This window comes from Lissotriton helveticus, chromosome 3_1 (genome assembly GCF_964261635.1).
Source record: "Lissotriton helveticus chromosome 3_1, aLisHel1.1, whole genome shotgun sequence".
NCBI lineage: Eukaryota > Metazoa > Chordata > Amphibia > Caudata > Salamandridae > Lissotriton > Lissotriton helveticus.
In genome coordinates this window covers 175,261,322-175,279,001 of record NC_136061.1, presented here as the reverse complement: position 1 = coordinate 175,279,001, position 17,680 = coordinate 175,261,322, and the positions used below count along the sequence as shown (strand labels likewise).

Here is a 17,680-nt window from a genome sequence, read left to right as displayed (position 1 = left end):
ATTTTCTTGTCTGTTCATGCGGACAAGGTGGTTCCCAGGACCCGTCCATCCTTTCTTCCTAAGATGGTCACTGTCTTCCACATTGGTCAGACCATTTCTTTGCGCACCTTCTTTCCGCCTCCGCAGAGAGGCTCCACCGTCTGGACCCAAAGCTTGCGGTCTTCTTCTATCTGGATCGCACAAAACAGTTCCAGGTGGATGATCAACTTTTTGTTGGCGACGTGGGTGCAAGAAGGGTCGAGCCGTACACAAACGCACCATTTCTCGATGAGTTGGGTTGTGTTGTGTATTAAGGCTTGTTACTCTCTGGCTAAAAAGAGCCTCCAGTCGGGCTACGCGCTCACTCCACTAGGGCGACGGCAGCCACTACTGCCTTGGGAAGGGGAGTGCCTCTGAATGACATCTGTCAGGCAGTCACGTGGGCATCGCTGCACACGTTCACCAAACACTACTGCCTGGACAGCCAAGTCCGGAGCGACAGCTTCTTTGGGTATTCTGTTCTCCAGGATTGGCGACAACGACGGACACGTAGCCGACCGACGCGCAGAGGTACTGCTGACGAAAAAACTTTCCGGATCCAGTCTGACGCCTGGGGGTAATTCTAATGTTAGGAATCTATAACTAACTAATGTTTCTTACAGATATATCGTTATCGAAGGTAAGTAACTTGTGCATTAAGCCAAAAGATGATTTGGTGAGATCCCTCAGATTAGCACAGTCGCACCAAGGAGTAGATCAACTGCTTGTTTTTGGTGTTGATAGAGTGTTACTCTAAGTCCATGAGAGTTACTGAGAAACGGTAAGGAGTTTGAGTGGTCAGAAAGGCAGGACGGGGATTTTAGAAGTGTACATGTATTTAATTTGCCCGATGGACTATCAGGATGATTCTGAATGGTATGTAGTAGTTCTCGTGACTGTTTTCTCCTAGTGGATGGATGTTGAATTTGTAAGAAGTATCACAGCTGAATCTGGGGTGGTAGTTTTTCATAGGGTTTTCAGGATGGAAGGTTGTCCAGAGTTCTTATTCATGGACTATGCAACTGTTTTTAAACTTGTACGTAGTGAGGTATGTAAGAACATTACTATACAATCTGTAGGGGAATGCTTTTGTTGAACAGATACATGGCCTAATCAAAGAGGCTATTCAGATGGCACTGTGTAGTAGGCAGAATATTGTGGGCGGTATTCAGGGAAATTGAGAACCAAAAACAAAGTTGCTACCACGTTGGTGGGAAGGATGTGGAAGCAGAAACCAACAACATTCCTTACTCGAAGAATGATAGGATAAGGGCCAGGAATTAGGTTAAGGTGAACCTAGGAATTAAAGGAGAGAATATTAATAAGATATGGAACCACTAAAGGTGAAAAGTGATCATGTGTGGCAGGTGGTATTACATAATGGCTAGAAATGGAGTAAGAAGAGAGTTGCTTAGTGTTGGTGGAGACGCTTAGGAAAGATGTGTGGTGAGGAAGTGACAGAAAGGGGGTGAGCATGTTGTAGTGCTTTCATGATGATGCCAATGAAAGCATATAATACTTTCATGAGGTCAACACATCCTTGTCATGATGATAAGTGTGTGGTGTGGGTTGCAAGCAGCTTGGTTAGGCAAGATGTGATCATGAGAGGGAGATCAATACAGTGGACAGGAGTTTTCCGGACCATCCACGCTCCACAGCAAGCAAGCGAGAGGGAGGTAGGGCATGTTGATTACCTGTGAGGTTGCATGATTTTATCCTGTAGTAGTGAAGCAACTTGCTTCATACCCAGGTCTTTTGTTCTATATTCAGTGTTTGCACGGATTTCATGTTTATATTAGATGAGGTTGTAGAGCAGGACTGTTTTGTTCCTAGGTCAGTGTGGGTGCAGGTCTCGTTGTTCATTCTGGAATGTGTGTATGTAAGCACTGTGACATGGGCTGCGAGGTGGCTCCATGGCATTGTTGTGCATTAATAATAAAGACATTTGTTCAATCAGTTTTGTGTAGGAGTTTATCACTAAAATAACTAACAGCAGAAAGAGTGAAGATAGATACATAGAGGAGAATGACAGCCAGAAGAGAAGCATGTAATAGATAAAAGGAGGCACCACACGCTAAAGTTGAGTTTCCACATTCTAACATCACTGGATTCTAAACCAAGAATCCAGGTCCAACGCCAGGCCTGGGGGCTTGAAATGGAGCAGAAACAACACTAAGAGTGTTCCAGGTAGCAGAGATGCAAGGAATTGAGTTTTATTTAGAGCAGAGCATGACGGCGGCAAGTCAATGCACATGAACAGTCAAAGGAGCACTTTTTGGGAGTAGAGAGTGACGGGCACTAGGGAAAGTGGGTGATGCTAGCCAATGTGTTTGCATTGCTTGTTCCATAATTATCTCTTTATCTCTGAATGTGTTAGGGCCCTCTGTATGATGGGATGACCCCACTTTCACTTTTTTTGCCTCCATCAATCCTCTCTCTCATACAGCAAGATGACGCCTGTCCAATTTTCCCAACAGACACACTATCGTGGAGAAATGTTAACACCGGCTCCATCTTTATACAGCCACTTGTAGAGATCATACGAAAAGATGCCTGCACCGAGTCCGTGAACGACCTTTTCCGTAAGGTGGGGACAATAATGACTAATATGATTGAAGCAAGAGGGACATGGTCAAATGGTGAAACACAGCTATTTTAAGGGGTTTGTGATGCATGGCATAGACATATTTAGGGCTACTTTTTTAGAATGTTTATATGTTATGTCGCTGCCATCCCACATCTCATGTACTCTCTAGGCCCCCCCGCCCCCCAACTGTTACCTCTTTATAACTCCCACTGGTCACTTCCCCATCTAAGACCACTACCTTGCACCTGCTCTGCAGATCTGACTGCGGCAAAACCTCCTTCAAGGAAATCACGTATGGCCCTAAATCCCATAAAACCTGACAGAGGTTGTCTTACACTAAACGGTGAAAAGCTGGAATCCGTCCCTCATTTTTCATATTTGGGGGTGACTTTGGATTCAAACTTTACCTGGAAAGCCCAAATGGATAAAAGCAAATTAATTTTTGCCCAGAATGCTAAACCTATTCTTAGGGAGCAAAGTCTAAGTACAAGTAAAGCAGCTTCCCCCGTGATGGAACTATTTAAGGCCAAGGTTCAATCAGCGGTCCTTTATGGGGCAGAAATATGGGGTCCCGGCTCAAAGGAAACGTTCTGTCTCTTAGATAATAACTTTATGCGAAGTTTGGCAAGGGTTCCGAGAGGCACTCCTCTAGTGCCCCTGGAACTTGACCTAAACTTCAAAAGAACCGATCATCAAGTTTTGATTCGACCATTGATGCTGTGGGTCAGACTATGGCATGTCCCTGAACTTCAAGATTATAGAGACGGGTTAAAAGAAGTTATGAAACTTGATAATCAGGTTGACATCCCATGGTTAAGGCATATCAAGATTTGGTTAAGTAATATAGGGCTGAAACACTTTTGGGAGAACCCTGAACAATTACCCGCAAACCCCAAATTAATATTAAAAAGGGCCTTTTGGAGCTTCATACTAAATAGGACTATAAGCAATAGAACCAGTGGGACCCTGGTTTCAAGGTTCCTAAACTTTAAGGATGAACACTTTGTATGAGACTTTTATGGATGAAATAGAGCCCCCACTAGCCAAAACTTTATTTTTAAAGTTTAGATATGGAAATTTACAAATAAAAACTACCTTGGCTCGTTGGGCTAGGAACCGTGCTGCAGGAACCCCGATAATGGATGTAAATTGCTCTATGTGTACCCACAACCAGATTGAAAACGAGCAACATATCCTTCTTTTCTGTCCTTGTTATACTCAGGCCAGAAAGAGATGGATCAAACCCATTTGCCTTCTTTTAGGATTGAGGTCCAGTGCACAGGCTCTGAGAATCCTAACAACTAACACATCCCAACAAATAACATTTAGTGTTAGTAGATTCCTACTTTCCATATTCTATACGAGGAAAAAACTGGGGCATCGTTTGTAATGTAATGTAATTGATCTGCTTGGAATTGTTAGGATGCTCCTTATTTTGACCTATGAATGTAATGTTTCCGTTCCAACTAGCTCCCAAATTGTCGTATTTTTTTTTTTCTCTTCTTTTAAACTAACGTTTTTATTTACTGTAATGTTTTATTATAATGAAATGTAATGTAATATATGCATTGCTCTTTTATGGCATCTGTGCCGAAATAAAGATTTAATGATGATGATGAAATCACGTGCCCCCTCCTTTTAACCAACCATATCTTTATCTTTGACTTCAAACATCCAGGTAGTTCTTCCAGCAAATGTAACTAGATTGGTCAGTCTATGCCATCATTCCAGTCATCATTTCTCCCCCCACCCCTGCGACACCAACTATGCAGCACTGTCAGTTAAAACCTACCAAACCACAATAGTGCTCCTTCATGCGGTTGCACATGAAAATTCCCAATCAAGAACTCATCAACCTGTCAATCATTAATAACTCAAAAGCTAATGTCAACATATTAAACTACTTCATCCCAGAAGCCATCATCAACTCTCTCACCCCTCTGAAACCAAATTTTTCCACATTATGATGAGCCCAAGAACTTACAAACAGCAAAATATTTATCAGCAAGCAGGAATAGAAATGGCACAAAACCCAAATCTGAGACTTGAATACTCCCTCTCCTCACACAGAAACCTCATTCCTAGAGTCAAATCCATCTATAAGTCCACAAATACGCTGCCTCTTCAGCACCAATAAAGCTATTTTTAAGGTCATCAGGGATTGATCCGAAACCCATATGTTACTGCACTGTACTGTAAATTGCAATTGATCTACTACTACCCAAACCAGCAGGTTTAGCCCCACCTCAAAAGCACAAAACTAATCATTGACACTGTGTACATCCGCAGAGTGTCGAAGACAGATGGGGGTCTCACCAACCCTCATGTGGCCGTAGTTCACAATCATGGGCCATGAGGGAGTCTACCTGTGTCCTGACAAAAAAATTTAATTCATCCAATCCTCGCATACATCCTTAAGTTAGTGATGGTGATCCCACACTTCGTAGAGTCAGTTTTGAAAGTTCATGGGCAGGAAGCTGAGTTTTACCTTCAATTACTAAAAGAGAAGATAATACATAACATTGCAAGAGAAAAGCAATAGGAAGCTGAAGGAGGGTAACTGCAATATACCAAAGGAATCAAACCTTATGACATGATTGAGAGAAAGAAAATTTGTCAGGCACAGAACAAATGAGTGCCAGCGATATAACGATAGGTTAAAATAATGAAAAAGGATTAAATAAAGGTTGGAAGACTGGAAGGAAGTATGAAAGAAAGTAAGGGTAAAAACAAGAAAGGATGAAAGAAAAAGATATTCAAGACGGGGAAAAAGTGTAAGGTAAATTTAAAAGACAGAGGTATACGAAGTAAGAAAGGAAATGTGGGGGTTGGGTTGTGTGTCTCTGGGTGAGCCTGCTATCCTTATTGGCCAAGAGCAGGCTTTATTGTGTTGGGCCCCAGTTAGTCAGTGGGATTAAAGAGAGGGACATCTGAAGGCATTTAGATGTAGGGGAAGCTATGGTGTTCCGGAATCCTGCTGGACACTTTCTGCTGTGCCTTTTTAACTTTGCTGCGCCTTTTTAACTCTGCTGCGGATGGAGGAACCGATATAGTAATAACTAGAAAGGCTTGTCACTGATCTGAGACGGAGAGGAACATGGTTCTCCAGTATTAGGGGTGTCTTTCGTAGATTCACATGCCTGAATTATTCCCCGTCGTCGGAGTGGGAGTTCCACGGTACATAAAAAAGCAATAATATGCCATAATAACATAGGAAAAAAACAGTAATTCCCAACCAGGAAGTAAAGTAGCCCAAGCTACAGGAGAAATAGCCCAAACTGCAGCCAACCAGGCGACAGCACCCACCAGAAGGTTCTCCCAAGATGCCCAGGCTCTCAGATTTTCTACCGCACGTTGTGTGAAGGGAGTCTCCCTGAGCTCTGCTCAGTACTTCTCTTTTTTCCTTCTGGAATCTAATTTTGAAGATGTCTTCTTCCAAAAAATCTTTATTCAGGCCTTTTGACTCTTGTGGTAAGCTCCGGCTGTTTAAAGATCACCACCACAAGAAGTGCATCTACTGCCTGTATCCTGAACATCAAGTGAAGGACTGCAAGATCTGTAGGACCTTCCCTAAGAAGACCCTCAGGGACAGAGAGGGCCGCCTGCTTTTGTGGCTACAAAAGCTCAAGGATACTGATAATCCTGCTTCTGAGGTAGGCAGTATTGCCTCTGGGTCTACTTCAGCCTCTAGGAAGAGAGCTACTGAGGAGGTATTATCTTCTTCTGGGGCAAAGGTTGTAAGGAAGGAACAACCTACTAAGGGGCCTGAGAGGCCTTCCACATCTAAGGCTACTCCCCCTGTTAAGGAGAAAAGTGGTTCCTCTACGCCCTCGAGAAGGTCTACCAAGAAATTGCCTCAAACATCTTCTGAGAAGACTTTACCTCAGAAACAGACCCTGTCGTCGACGATGCCGTCGTCGACTCCTTCGTCGACGAAGATCTCCGTCGACGCTACCTCCACGTCTACGGTAACCTTTTCTTCTCTTAAGCCTGAGATGATTATGTCAATAGCGTCTTCGTCGCGGACGATGGTCTATGTTTCTATTAGACCTATCTCGTCGACGGCAGAATCTTCTTCTGCCATCATCGGCGCCTCGTCGACGACCAAGCTAAAGAAGATTCAGTCGACGCTTGCTCTCCTGTCGTCAAAGAAACCATCGTCGACGACTACCACACCGTCGACGAAGACACCACCGTCGACGAAGACACCACCGTCGACGAAGACACCACCGTCGACGAAGACACCACCGTCGACGAAGACACCACCGTCGACGAAGACACCACCGTCGACGGAGACCCCACTGTCGACGGAGACACCACTGTCGACAGAGACACCACCGTCGACAAACACCACCGTCGACAATAACTCTACCGTCGATGAAGACCTCGTCAATGTCTGTCACCAAGCCCAGGTCGACGAGCCCTTTAGTGGGGCCCCCTTTGACGCCACAACTATCTTCTTGTACCACTCTGTTTGTTCGCCGTCTACAGCTTTTTTGTCGACACCAAGGCCATCTTTACTTCTAAGGCGTGGTTCTAGTTTAAAACCTTTATCCCCTCTGCACATCTCACCACAAGGAGTATCCCTACAGGTTTCAGACAAGTTACTGGATTCTGAGGACAGTGAGGAGGATTCTGTTATTGAGGAAACATTAGGAACAGTGACAAGTCCTTCCGAATTAAACATTAAATATCAGGAGGACGATCAAGAAGATCAGCATTCAACTGACCAAGTGCATTCGCCTGTGACCACTGTCTCCTCAGCTCAGGTACCTATAGCATTGCTTACCAACCTTCAATGCATGCTGGATGACTATTACAGGTGTTTTCCGTCATCGGAGTCAACAGGTTCTGTACCTCCTACATCTGTGGTGCAACCGCCTAGACCTGATTTCAGACCCCAAAGGTCTCCTCTACCTGCATCGTCCAATCCACCAGAAGAACAACATTCTTCTGACGAAGAAGAAAGAGAGGAAGGAGAAGTCGATGACAGTTCATTGATGTCGGAGTGGGATGATTACCAAGTGCAAAGTCCTTCCCCTTCACCACCGGCTACCTCTGATTCACCTCCAGTGGACGTGGGTGGATTCCACCTTTTAATGGAGTGGGCTACGTAGCGCTTTCACATTGACATGGAGCATACAGAGCAGGAATGCTTTCTATATGATTTTAAAGACCAGCTAAGGAAGCAAGCCAAGTCTATACCTATCATAGATTTCATCTGCAAGGAGGGAATTAAGGTTATGAAAACTCCGGCTTCCATACCTCCGGTTCTGCCAAGGATTGATAAAAATATAGGGCTCCCTGAAAAGTCCCCTGCTTGTCTTATAGGACAACCAAAGCTAGATTTGGTCATCGTTCAGGCTGCACAAAAGAGATCTAGAAACCCTTCTTCTCCAATTGCAGCCCCACCGAATAGAGACGGCAAGCGCTTGGATACCATTGGAAAACGTGTGTCAACAATGGCGGCCACCACGGTTCGAGCTGCAAAGTCATTGGCCATCCTGGGCAGATATGACCGGCAAATGTGGTCGGATATCTCGCCGTATATCAACTTGCTTCCAGAACCCTCCAAGTCTGAAGCTCTGAAAATCCTGCAGGACGGTGAAAGGATCTCGGCGGAGATGATTGACTCTGCTGTTGATGTGGCTTCAACTGGGTTGAGGCAATTGGCAGGAGCGGCTGTCTTACGCAGGCAAGGTTAGCTACGATCCACTTTGTTCCGCCAGGAAGTGCAAGCAAAGGTATTGGACATGCCTTATGACGGAGAGTTTCTGTTTGGCCCGCATGTGAAGGAAGCCTTGCAGACAATCAAAAAGGACAAAGAAACAGCTAAATCCCTGGGCACCCTACAATTTCTTAAGTCGCCCTTTCGAGGGGCGAGAGGATGTGGATCGTCCTCTATCAGAGGCGGATATACTCAGCAGTCCTCCTACAGGCAGGGGAATCAACGCTACCAAAACCAGCGTTACCAGTCTTACGGCCAACGCAACACTAATTATTCCCAGAACAAGAGGCCGGCCTACCGCGGAAAGGACAAACGACAATGAGGATTATCACCTGCCACCACTTCTGCCCCAATCTCAAATAAAAATTGGAGGACAAATATCAAAATTCTACTCAAAATGGTCATCGATAACATCGGACAGGTGGGTCCTGGACATCGTGGCCAAGGGCCATGCCCTCGAATTCGAACAGTTTCCTCCAAACGTTCCCCCAAAGGGCCCACCTCCAGCTCATCTAAAAGAACTGTTTGCCCAAATCAATTTGATGTTGAAGAAAGGAGCACTCGAGAAGGTTCCTCAGACTCTGAGAGGAACAGGATTCTATTCCAAATTCTTTCTGGTAAAGAAGAAATTCGGAGAGTGGCGTCCAATTCTGGATCGCCGTTCCCTAAACAAATATTTGAAGAATTTAACGTTCAGAATGTTGTCGCTACAAGAAATATTGCATCTCCTATCGGCTGGAGACTACATGGCCACCTTGGATCTCCAAGATGCGTATTTCCACATCCCCATCTTACCTCGTCACAGAAAGTTCCTGCGATTCAGAGTGGCAGGCAGGGATTATCAGTTCAAGGTCCTTCCCTTTGGGCTGCGCTCGGCACCCAGGGTATTTACAAAGGTCCTGGCTCCGGTAGCAGCACACCTCCGGCTGGAGGGAATACAAATATTTCCATATTTGGACGACTGCCTTATCAAGGCGAGTTCTTACGCAGACACAGACAACCATTTACAGCAGTGTCTAGCTCTCTTTCAATCTCTGGGTCTTTCCATCAACGTCAGCAAGTCCCAGTTGGTACCATCCCGAAGACGAGCTTTCTTGGGAGCAACCTTAGACACCCAGCTGCTCCAAGCCTTCGTGTCGGACGAGAGGCAGGACAGAATCCAGGACATGGCACGGAATCTTCTTTCAAAAAAGTCAGTTTCAGTCCGACGGTTCAAATCCTTTCTGGGGATGATATCGTCTTGCATTCCTTTGATACCGAATTGCCGACTTAGAATGAGGCCTCTTCAAGAAGAGCTCAGTCTTCAATGGGTGCAGGTCTCCGGTTCTTTCGAGGACCTCATCCACATCACCCCTGGCATTCGGGGTTCCTTTCTTTGTTGGACACAAAAAAGGAATTGCGTTCCTTCAGGATGCACCAAACTTTACAATCACCACAGACGCATCCCTCGAAGGTTGGGGAGCTCATTTTCAGGGACTGACAATCAGTGGCAAATGGAGCCCACAACAGAAAAGTTGGCACATCAATCTGTTGGAGCTGAGAGCCATCTTCCTTGCCCTCAAATCATTTCGAACACTCATTCAAGGAGCCACTGTATTAGTTCGCACAGACAACACAACAAGCATGCATTATATCAACAAACAGGGAGGGACAAGATTGGCTCTTTTGTCTCAGGAAGCCCAGGAGCTATGGGCATGAGCAATACGTCACAGAATAGATCTTCTGGCGGTTCATGTACCGGGAACGGAGAATGTTCTTGCAGACACTCTCAGCAGGACGACAGTGTCCACTCACGAGTGGGAGCTTCATCAACGGACGATGGATTGGATTTTTCGGCAGCGGGGTCATCCAGATCTGGACCTCTTTGTGACCAGGAAGAACAGCAAATGCCAGTTCTTTACAAGTTGGCATCCCCACAAAGACTCTCGGGGGAATGCGTTTTCGATCAACTGGTCTCAAATATATGCTTATGCTTTTCCTCCGATACCGTTGATCCCCAGAGTTCTGCGGAAGATGAAGAAAGAACCATGTCGACTGATTCTTATTGCCCCCAGATGGCCTCGCCAATACTGGTTCACCGAGCTCCTTCTCCTATCGGAGTGCGAACCAATTCAGTTGCGTCCGATTCCAGACGTACTCTCCATCCAGGACGGTCAGATTTACCATCCAGACCTGACATCTGAGGTTAGCGGCCTGGCGCCTGAGTACCTTGAATTCGCCCATCTAAACATCCCTGCAGATTGCAAGGAGGTACTAGCCAAAGCAAGAGCACCTGCTACAATAAAGACATATAGACTCAAGTGGAAACGATTCTGTATCTGGTGTTGTTCAGCTGGAATTCATCCTTTTTTGGCTAAGCCAGAGCAAATCTTATCTTTCTTCTTGCATCTAGCAAGATCGGGATTGTCTCATGCAACCCTAAAGGTTTTCCTGGCAGCGATTTCAAGATACCGACAAGATGGTTCCACTTCCCTTTACTCTTCAAGAATTATACAACAATTGTTCCCTCCGGTACGTCGTCCACCACCATCGTGGCATCTCAATGTAGTGTTAGCGCAACTCATGCGCCACCCTTTTGAACCTATCCACAGAGCTGATTTGAAGTTCCTTACGTGAAAGGTGTCACTTTTATTGGCTTTGACTTCTTCTAGAAGAGTCAGTGAAATTCAGGCTTTCACAGTCCATCCTCCTTCCTTGCAGTTCACAAATGACTCAGTAGTGCTCCGCACGAATCCTAAATTCATACCTAAGGTGCCTTCGGACCTCCACCTGAACGAGTTTTGAAAACTTTTTTTCCTAATCCACAATCCCCTGCGGAAAGGGCATTGCATACACTGGACATTAAGAGATGTTTAAAATTCTATTTACAAAGAACATCTACGTTACGCAAATCTGATCAACTGTTTATCACCTATGGTAGGATTCGTACAGGCCAAGCAGTGTCTAAGCAAACAATTGCAAGATGGATCTCTGCGGCTATCCACTTTTGCCATACACAAGCAGGACGACCTTTGCAAGCAGCTCCAAGAGCACACTCTACGAGAGCAGTGTCTTCCTCAACGGCTCTTTTCGCTGGAGTCCCTCTCCAGCACATCTGCAGAGCGGCAACCTGGGCCAGTCTGCATACTTTCACCAAACACTACTGTTTGGATGCAGCCAGCGAGACCGATGCTTCAGTGAGTCAAGCAGTTCTGCGTAATCTTTTCAAATAAGGTGAGCCTCTGTTTCCCTCCTCCTCTTACTGCTGTCAGACGCTTGTTATGCTTATTATTATTTTGCACATGCTCAAATAACTGCACTTTTTTCACGCTTTTAGTGATGTGATTTTATATATATAGATATTTCATGATTATGTGCATTTCATATTTACAAGCTTATGCTACAAATAGCGTCTTCCTAGCACGGATATGTACTGCTATCTACTCTGATTCAGGCATGTGAATCTATGAAAGACACCCCTAATACTGGAGAAGAACGATAGTTACTTACCTGTAATCTGTGGTTCTCCAGTATTGGTGTCTTTCATAGATTCACATGCAACCCACCCACCTCCCCTCAGAGGCTCTTAGGCTACATTGGTTACCATCACTCCTTGCAAGAAAATCTGAGAGCCTGTGCCTCTGGGGAGAACCGTCTGTTGGGTGCTGTTGCCTGTTTGGCTGCAGTTTGGGCTATACAAAATGACTAGGATAGTCATGAGTGTGGAAGTTTATCTCCTGTAGCTTGGGCTACTTTACTTCCTGAATAAAGAGAAAGAACTGTCTGCCCCCTCTGAAATACTTTAAGGCTCAGAAAGAGTCCTTTATTTAAATTCGCAGTACTGAGCTCACTGCAGCCAAAGACCTATCAAATATTCCAAAAAACACTCATTATAAGAAAAGCTTCATAATTTATTTCATTTTTTTCATATAAATATATTTTTCTACAATAACAAAATAAGATAAACAACACATATCAATGTTTATACAGTTAGGATTCTATCATTCATACTATATCCCACACATCCCTTCAAACATTCAGAAAAATTCAAACCAGTTCATCCATTCTTCAAACATACACCACATCGGTAAATTCACACACGCTCATACATTCTTCAATCGCTAAATACATATCAAACATCAATTGCCAGATGAGAAAAAGATGTATTCCGTCCTGAAACGTCTCCAACGATGACACAGGAGATTAGATGACCACAAAACTGGACGGACTCAAAGAGCCAACGCGCGTTTCGGTGCTAGGGCCACTCTAGAGCCACACCTTCATCAGGGCACACAGAAGAAGGGAGGGGGGACAACGGCAAAGATTACAAGATCTAAACCAGCTAACCAATTTTCAGAAATGTGATTTAAAATATGACTGCCATTAAAAAGCATTTTAAATTACAATTCGTTTAACACCAAACATGACTTTCCTTCCTGCTCCCACTGAAAAGTTCTCTCTTATTACATGTAATATGGTAATCTAATGTTATCCTTTGAGAGAGGTAGGCCTTTCAGTAGCGAACAACGAATGTGGGAGCATTACACTACCAGGACAGATAAAACCTAAAAGTATGTCTAATTTTTTTTTATTCACACTGCACCCCTCCCTATGGGCTGTCTATGGCCTGCCTTAGAATTAACATATGTTATAAAATGGGTGTTTTAGTCTTGGAAGTGGTTTATGATGCCAAGTCCAATTGTCAGTGTAAAACTACCAACTGGTCTTCAATAGCAGACCTGGGACATGTTTTAAGGGGCTATTTAAGTGGGTGGCTGTTAGAAGCTGGACTGGTCTATGATTTACACTTAGGTAAGTGGACGCCCTGCCCCAGTCCAAAGACCCTTATGGTGATTTAGGAGGTCTTAGAAAACCTTAGAAAGCTCTCTAAGTGGTAGCTGTGGAGGGCAGCCCTCAGGCTTAGTCCAGAAGGAGTGTAAAGCAGCTTGTTTTACCAGAACACAATCTTATATGTATAGATTGAGTGAAAAGAACCACTCAAGGGATTTATAAAAATATGTATTTATTATATAATATTCTGTAACACATACAAAGCTCTTACCCAGATATTTGTACAATGCACACAATACTTTGCATAGAAATCAAGTAACTAGCACGAAATACAGAGTGGACCCCATAGGGAGACCAAACCATAGACTAAGAAAGTGGTAGAAGAACCACAAGTCGGGTCAAGACAATCTCGAGAGGGTGCAGATGTGCTGAGAACCCATGGATCCACCCAGGGTGAGTGACTAGGAGAGCGTGTGCAGTGTGGGAACATGACGACGTGCTCCGTACAAAACAACGTGTAAGTCGCAGTTGGAGTTTTAAAGATTAATGACCCTTCCCAGTGGACCCTGAAGAAACCCTGTGGAAGACAGAAGGTTGGAGAGCCCCCCCACCCGTGGATACCCTAGTACTGACGTTACCTATACCAGGGAAGCCAAGTGCATAGGTGTGAAGTGGTGTCAGAGGGGACAAGGTCTATGTCACTTAGCAGTGACCAGGAGATATGAAAGACGAATGCCCACCAATGTCAGGAGTTGCAGGAGAGTTGACAGGGACCTTGATTCTGCAGCTGTGAGAAACAGGCGGCTCTGAGGAAGACCAGGAGCCAGGCTTGAGTGGTCCCACATAGGATGTAGAGTGCAGAGGGGACGGTGTCCAGTGGGAGCACCAACAAGCCTTGCCAAATGCAACAAAGACAGAAGTTGAAGAAGGAACCATTTTGAGACCTGCAAGGTCCAGGGAACTCGCCACAAGCAGGGGAGTCAGGGCAGGCCCAGAGCAATCAGGGAAGCCACAAAACACAAAGTTACCGTCAACCGGACCCACAGGCTGGAGGCACTAGAGTCCCAAGAGGACCTCAAGCACCTCACCAAAAGATGCAGGCCACGGTGCAAACGATGCAATGTGGATGAAGCCTTTGGTCACTGTAAGTGCTTGAGGGTGGGGATACTTGGAGCCGGAAGATCTTGGTAGAAAGAAGCCTAGAAGCCTTTGCAACTGCAAGTCGATACTGTGCATGGGAGTTCGGTTCCTGTGGCTGCCACGAGGGATACTGGTCTCAAACTTGGTGAGAGGGCGGGCCACGAGAGCTGTGGAGAGCCACCCCTGTGTTGCAAAACCGTTCGTGGTCCTTCGGAGCTCAGGCTCAGCAGACCGGTCAGCATAGTAGCAGTGTCTGCGATTGCAGGGAAGTGAACACTTCACTTCAAGTGAGATTCCTTCAGGTGTATTTGATGCCCACAGGCCTTGGAAGGTTCCTGTATGGTGAACAGGCAGAAACGATGCAGCAGACTGGAAGGGAGACAATGTTGGGCTCAAACTTAGTCCAGCCAAGTCCAGAGTCCCCAGACAGTAGAAGAAGTGGTGTCTGAATTGAATCTCGTCCCATGACGAATCTAGGGACCCACCCACAGGAAAGGTCTTAAGTACCCTCAGGAAAGGGACAATTCAGGGGACCCTCCCTGGGGAAGGTCTGGACAAGGGGGAGGTTACTCCCATATCCTTTGCCAAGTTTTGCGCCAGAGCGGGAGCCAACGTCTCCCAGAGCTGGTTTGAACTGGACTATGCATGGAGGGACCAAATGTGCCCCTCATGCAGACTTAGTGGCACTGGCAAGCGCACCCGCCCTGTCCCAATACACTAAATCCTGTCTGGGAGGTGGTCACACCTCCCTGTGACAGGATGCCTATTGTTCTGCCTTCCCCTGCTCGAGCTTGGCTCACGAGCAGGAGGACAGAATCGTGTTTCTGGTCGGCAGCAACAATTTTGTGCTGTCTGGGTCTAGAAGGCTGACGCCAGGAAAACTAAAAGCCCAATATAGGGCTCTTCCAGTTCTTGGAATCATACCTCCCACACTGTTTTTGGTGTGGGGTTACGATTCCAACATGTTTGATACCAAACATGATGGGATTTATTGCAGCTAATTTTGAGATAGTCATCCCATAATCACTCGGTGCCCCTCTATATGGTATATGGCTGCTTCACTTACAACCTGGGAGAATGTACTCAGTAGGCTGTTGGGGTGTACTGCTCATGCAGGGGCACCCTTAAACTTAGAACCACGCACCCTACCTTCAGGATTTCAAAGGCCTGCTATGGGGTGACTTATAGGTTTTAAGTGCAGTGAACATAGAAATAGAAAACCTATATCTTTAGTAAGTGGTGCTGCACCATCTTGCACAGGCAGCAATGGCAGGCCTGCAGTTCCATTTCGAATGGTCCCCCATGGGTGGCATAATGTATGCTTCAGCCCATGGGGGACCTCTGGGGTACCTGTGCCCTGGGTACCTTAGTACCATATACTAGGGACTGATAAGGGTATCCCAGTATCCAATCTGAGATGTACCCAAGTACTGAACACAACAATATAAGGAAGGAAGCAGAGAGACTGGGGCCCTTATTAGCAGGATCCCAGTCAGACTAGTCAATAACAGCTTAGCACCAGGCAAAAAACTGGGGGTAGCCATAAAAGCAGATCCTACTTTCCTACACAGCCCCTCCCCCAAAACGTAAGGGGATGAGACTAACCTTGCCCAGTTGAGTCTTCATTTTCTAAGTGGAAATATCTGGAGAGCATTAGCATGGTTACTCCCAGTTCTATGTTACAATGTATAGTCCATCCCTTGTAGGGAAATGAACCACCTTAAAAGTTTGGGGTTTTCACCCGTTTATCTGTTTAAGCCATAAGAGTGGCTTATGGTCTGTCTGAACAATGAAGCGAGTGCCAAACAAGTATGGCCTCAACTTCTTCAGGGCCAAGACCACAGCAAAGGCTTCCCTCTCAATAGGTGACCAACGTTTCTCTCTGGGAGTCAACCATCTGCTGATAAAAGCTACTGGTTGATCCTGGCCCTCTGCATTCAGTTGTGATAACACAGCCCCTACCCCTAACTCAGATGCATTTGTTTGCACAATTAAAGTTTTTGAGCAATCAATACTCTACAGAATGGGAGCAGTGCCAATGGCCTGCTTGAGTTTATCAAATGCCTTTTGACAGCTTACTGTCCACTGAACTTTCTTTGGCATTTACTTAGATGTCAGATCATTCAAGGGAGACACCATGGACACATATCCCTTTACAAATCTTCTGTAATACCCACTCAGGCCCAAGAAAGCTCCGACCTGAGTCTGAGTAGTTGGAGCAACCCATTCCATTATGGTCTGGATTTTGCTGTGTAGTGGTTAAACCTGGCCTCCACCTACCAGGTAGTGGCAGAGGCCAGGTGGTGACTTGGGTGATTTAGGAGGTCTTAGACAACCATAGAAAGCTCTTTAAGTGGTGGCTGTGGAGATCAGCCTTCAGGCTTAGTCCAGAAGAAGTGTAAAGCAGCTTGCTTTACCAGAACACAATTTTTATAAATACCTTGTGTGGTTCCTTTTCACTTAATCATTGTATATAAGATTGTGTTCTGGTAAAACACGCTGGTTTACACTTCTTCTAGACTAAGCCTGAAGACTCCTGTGGGAGTTATGCATTCACTATGCTAGAGTTCTCTCCTGCCAGTAATGAATGTAAGTGACACTCTCCCCTGACCAACTCTTCCACAGCATAGACAGCGACTGCAGTTGGCCATCCCCGAATGCTGTATAGAATCCCTGCCAAGAATGGAGGTGTAGGGGGCTCTGTCCCTTAGCGGCACCAAACAAAGGGTTCATCGAGCCACAGATAGCAAGCCTCAAAATACCACCGTTTGCCTTTAATTTAGTAAAGGTCGGGTATATAGGCTTGGGTCAGCACATGAGGTATGTTTTGAAAGGGGGATGTGAGGTGTCAAGAAGTGCAATGAGAAAGTAGCCTTGATCCACCTGTTTACCAATGACTCAATGTTGAAGTATAACTCCCTGAATAGTCATCTCTGACCACAAAGCGAAGACAAAACACTCGAGATAGCCAATAGGAGTGCGGTACAAGCGCTCTTTTGTGGAAACTTACGTCGGCTCAATCAAATCCTGTAATCATTGCTTTCAACATGAAGGCAGAGCTAATGTAACTATACAGGTAGTATTTCTTAAAGCTCTTTTTTTTTAGGTTGATCACATAACGTCAGTAACAGTTATGCTGTCAAGGGAGCCCTTGTTTTATCAGCCCCACCTTGAAAATGGTAGGAGGCTAGGTAAAATTGCAGCCGGATTAGTTAACTGCCTGTAAAAATTAAGGATTTTAGACTATTGTTTAGGGAACATTTTGTGAAAAATGCTCCATTTTGCTAACTTATGTTACATTCTTTTATTGGAGTGGCAGGAGCATCTAAAAATCCGAGATGTGCTTTATCTGGCATACCATACAGGTATTGGAATATTTTGACGCACACTTAACAACTGCCTGAAAAACTGTGGGGTTTTTTCCCTACTTAGGAAAG

General features: G+C 45.3%; 1 protein-coding gene across 7 annotated transcripts in view; it reads left to right on the top strand.

The window, feature by feature from the left end:
* Positions 1-17,680, top strand: part of LOC144822239 (caspase-1-like) — a 415,881-nt gene that overhangs the window by 349,165 nt on the left and 49,036 nt on the right. For 4 of the 7 annotated variants that reach the window (XR_013608589.1, XM_078679501.1, XM_078679500.1 and 1 more), the window contains exon 7: positions 2,496-2,605. The exons of the other annotated variants lie outside the window; for them this stretch is intronic. Coding sequence is in view for 3 of the 4 variants with exons in the window: in XM_078679501.1 (XP_078535627.1) it covers positions 2,496-2,605 (110 nt within the window). In the remaining variant the exon portion in view is untranslated. The remainder of the gene's footprint in view (positions 1-2,495; positions 2,606-17,680) is intronic. 7 annotated transcript variants of the gene reach the window in all.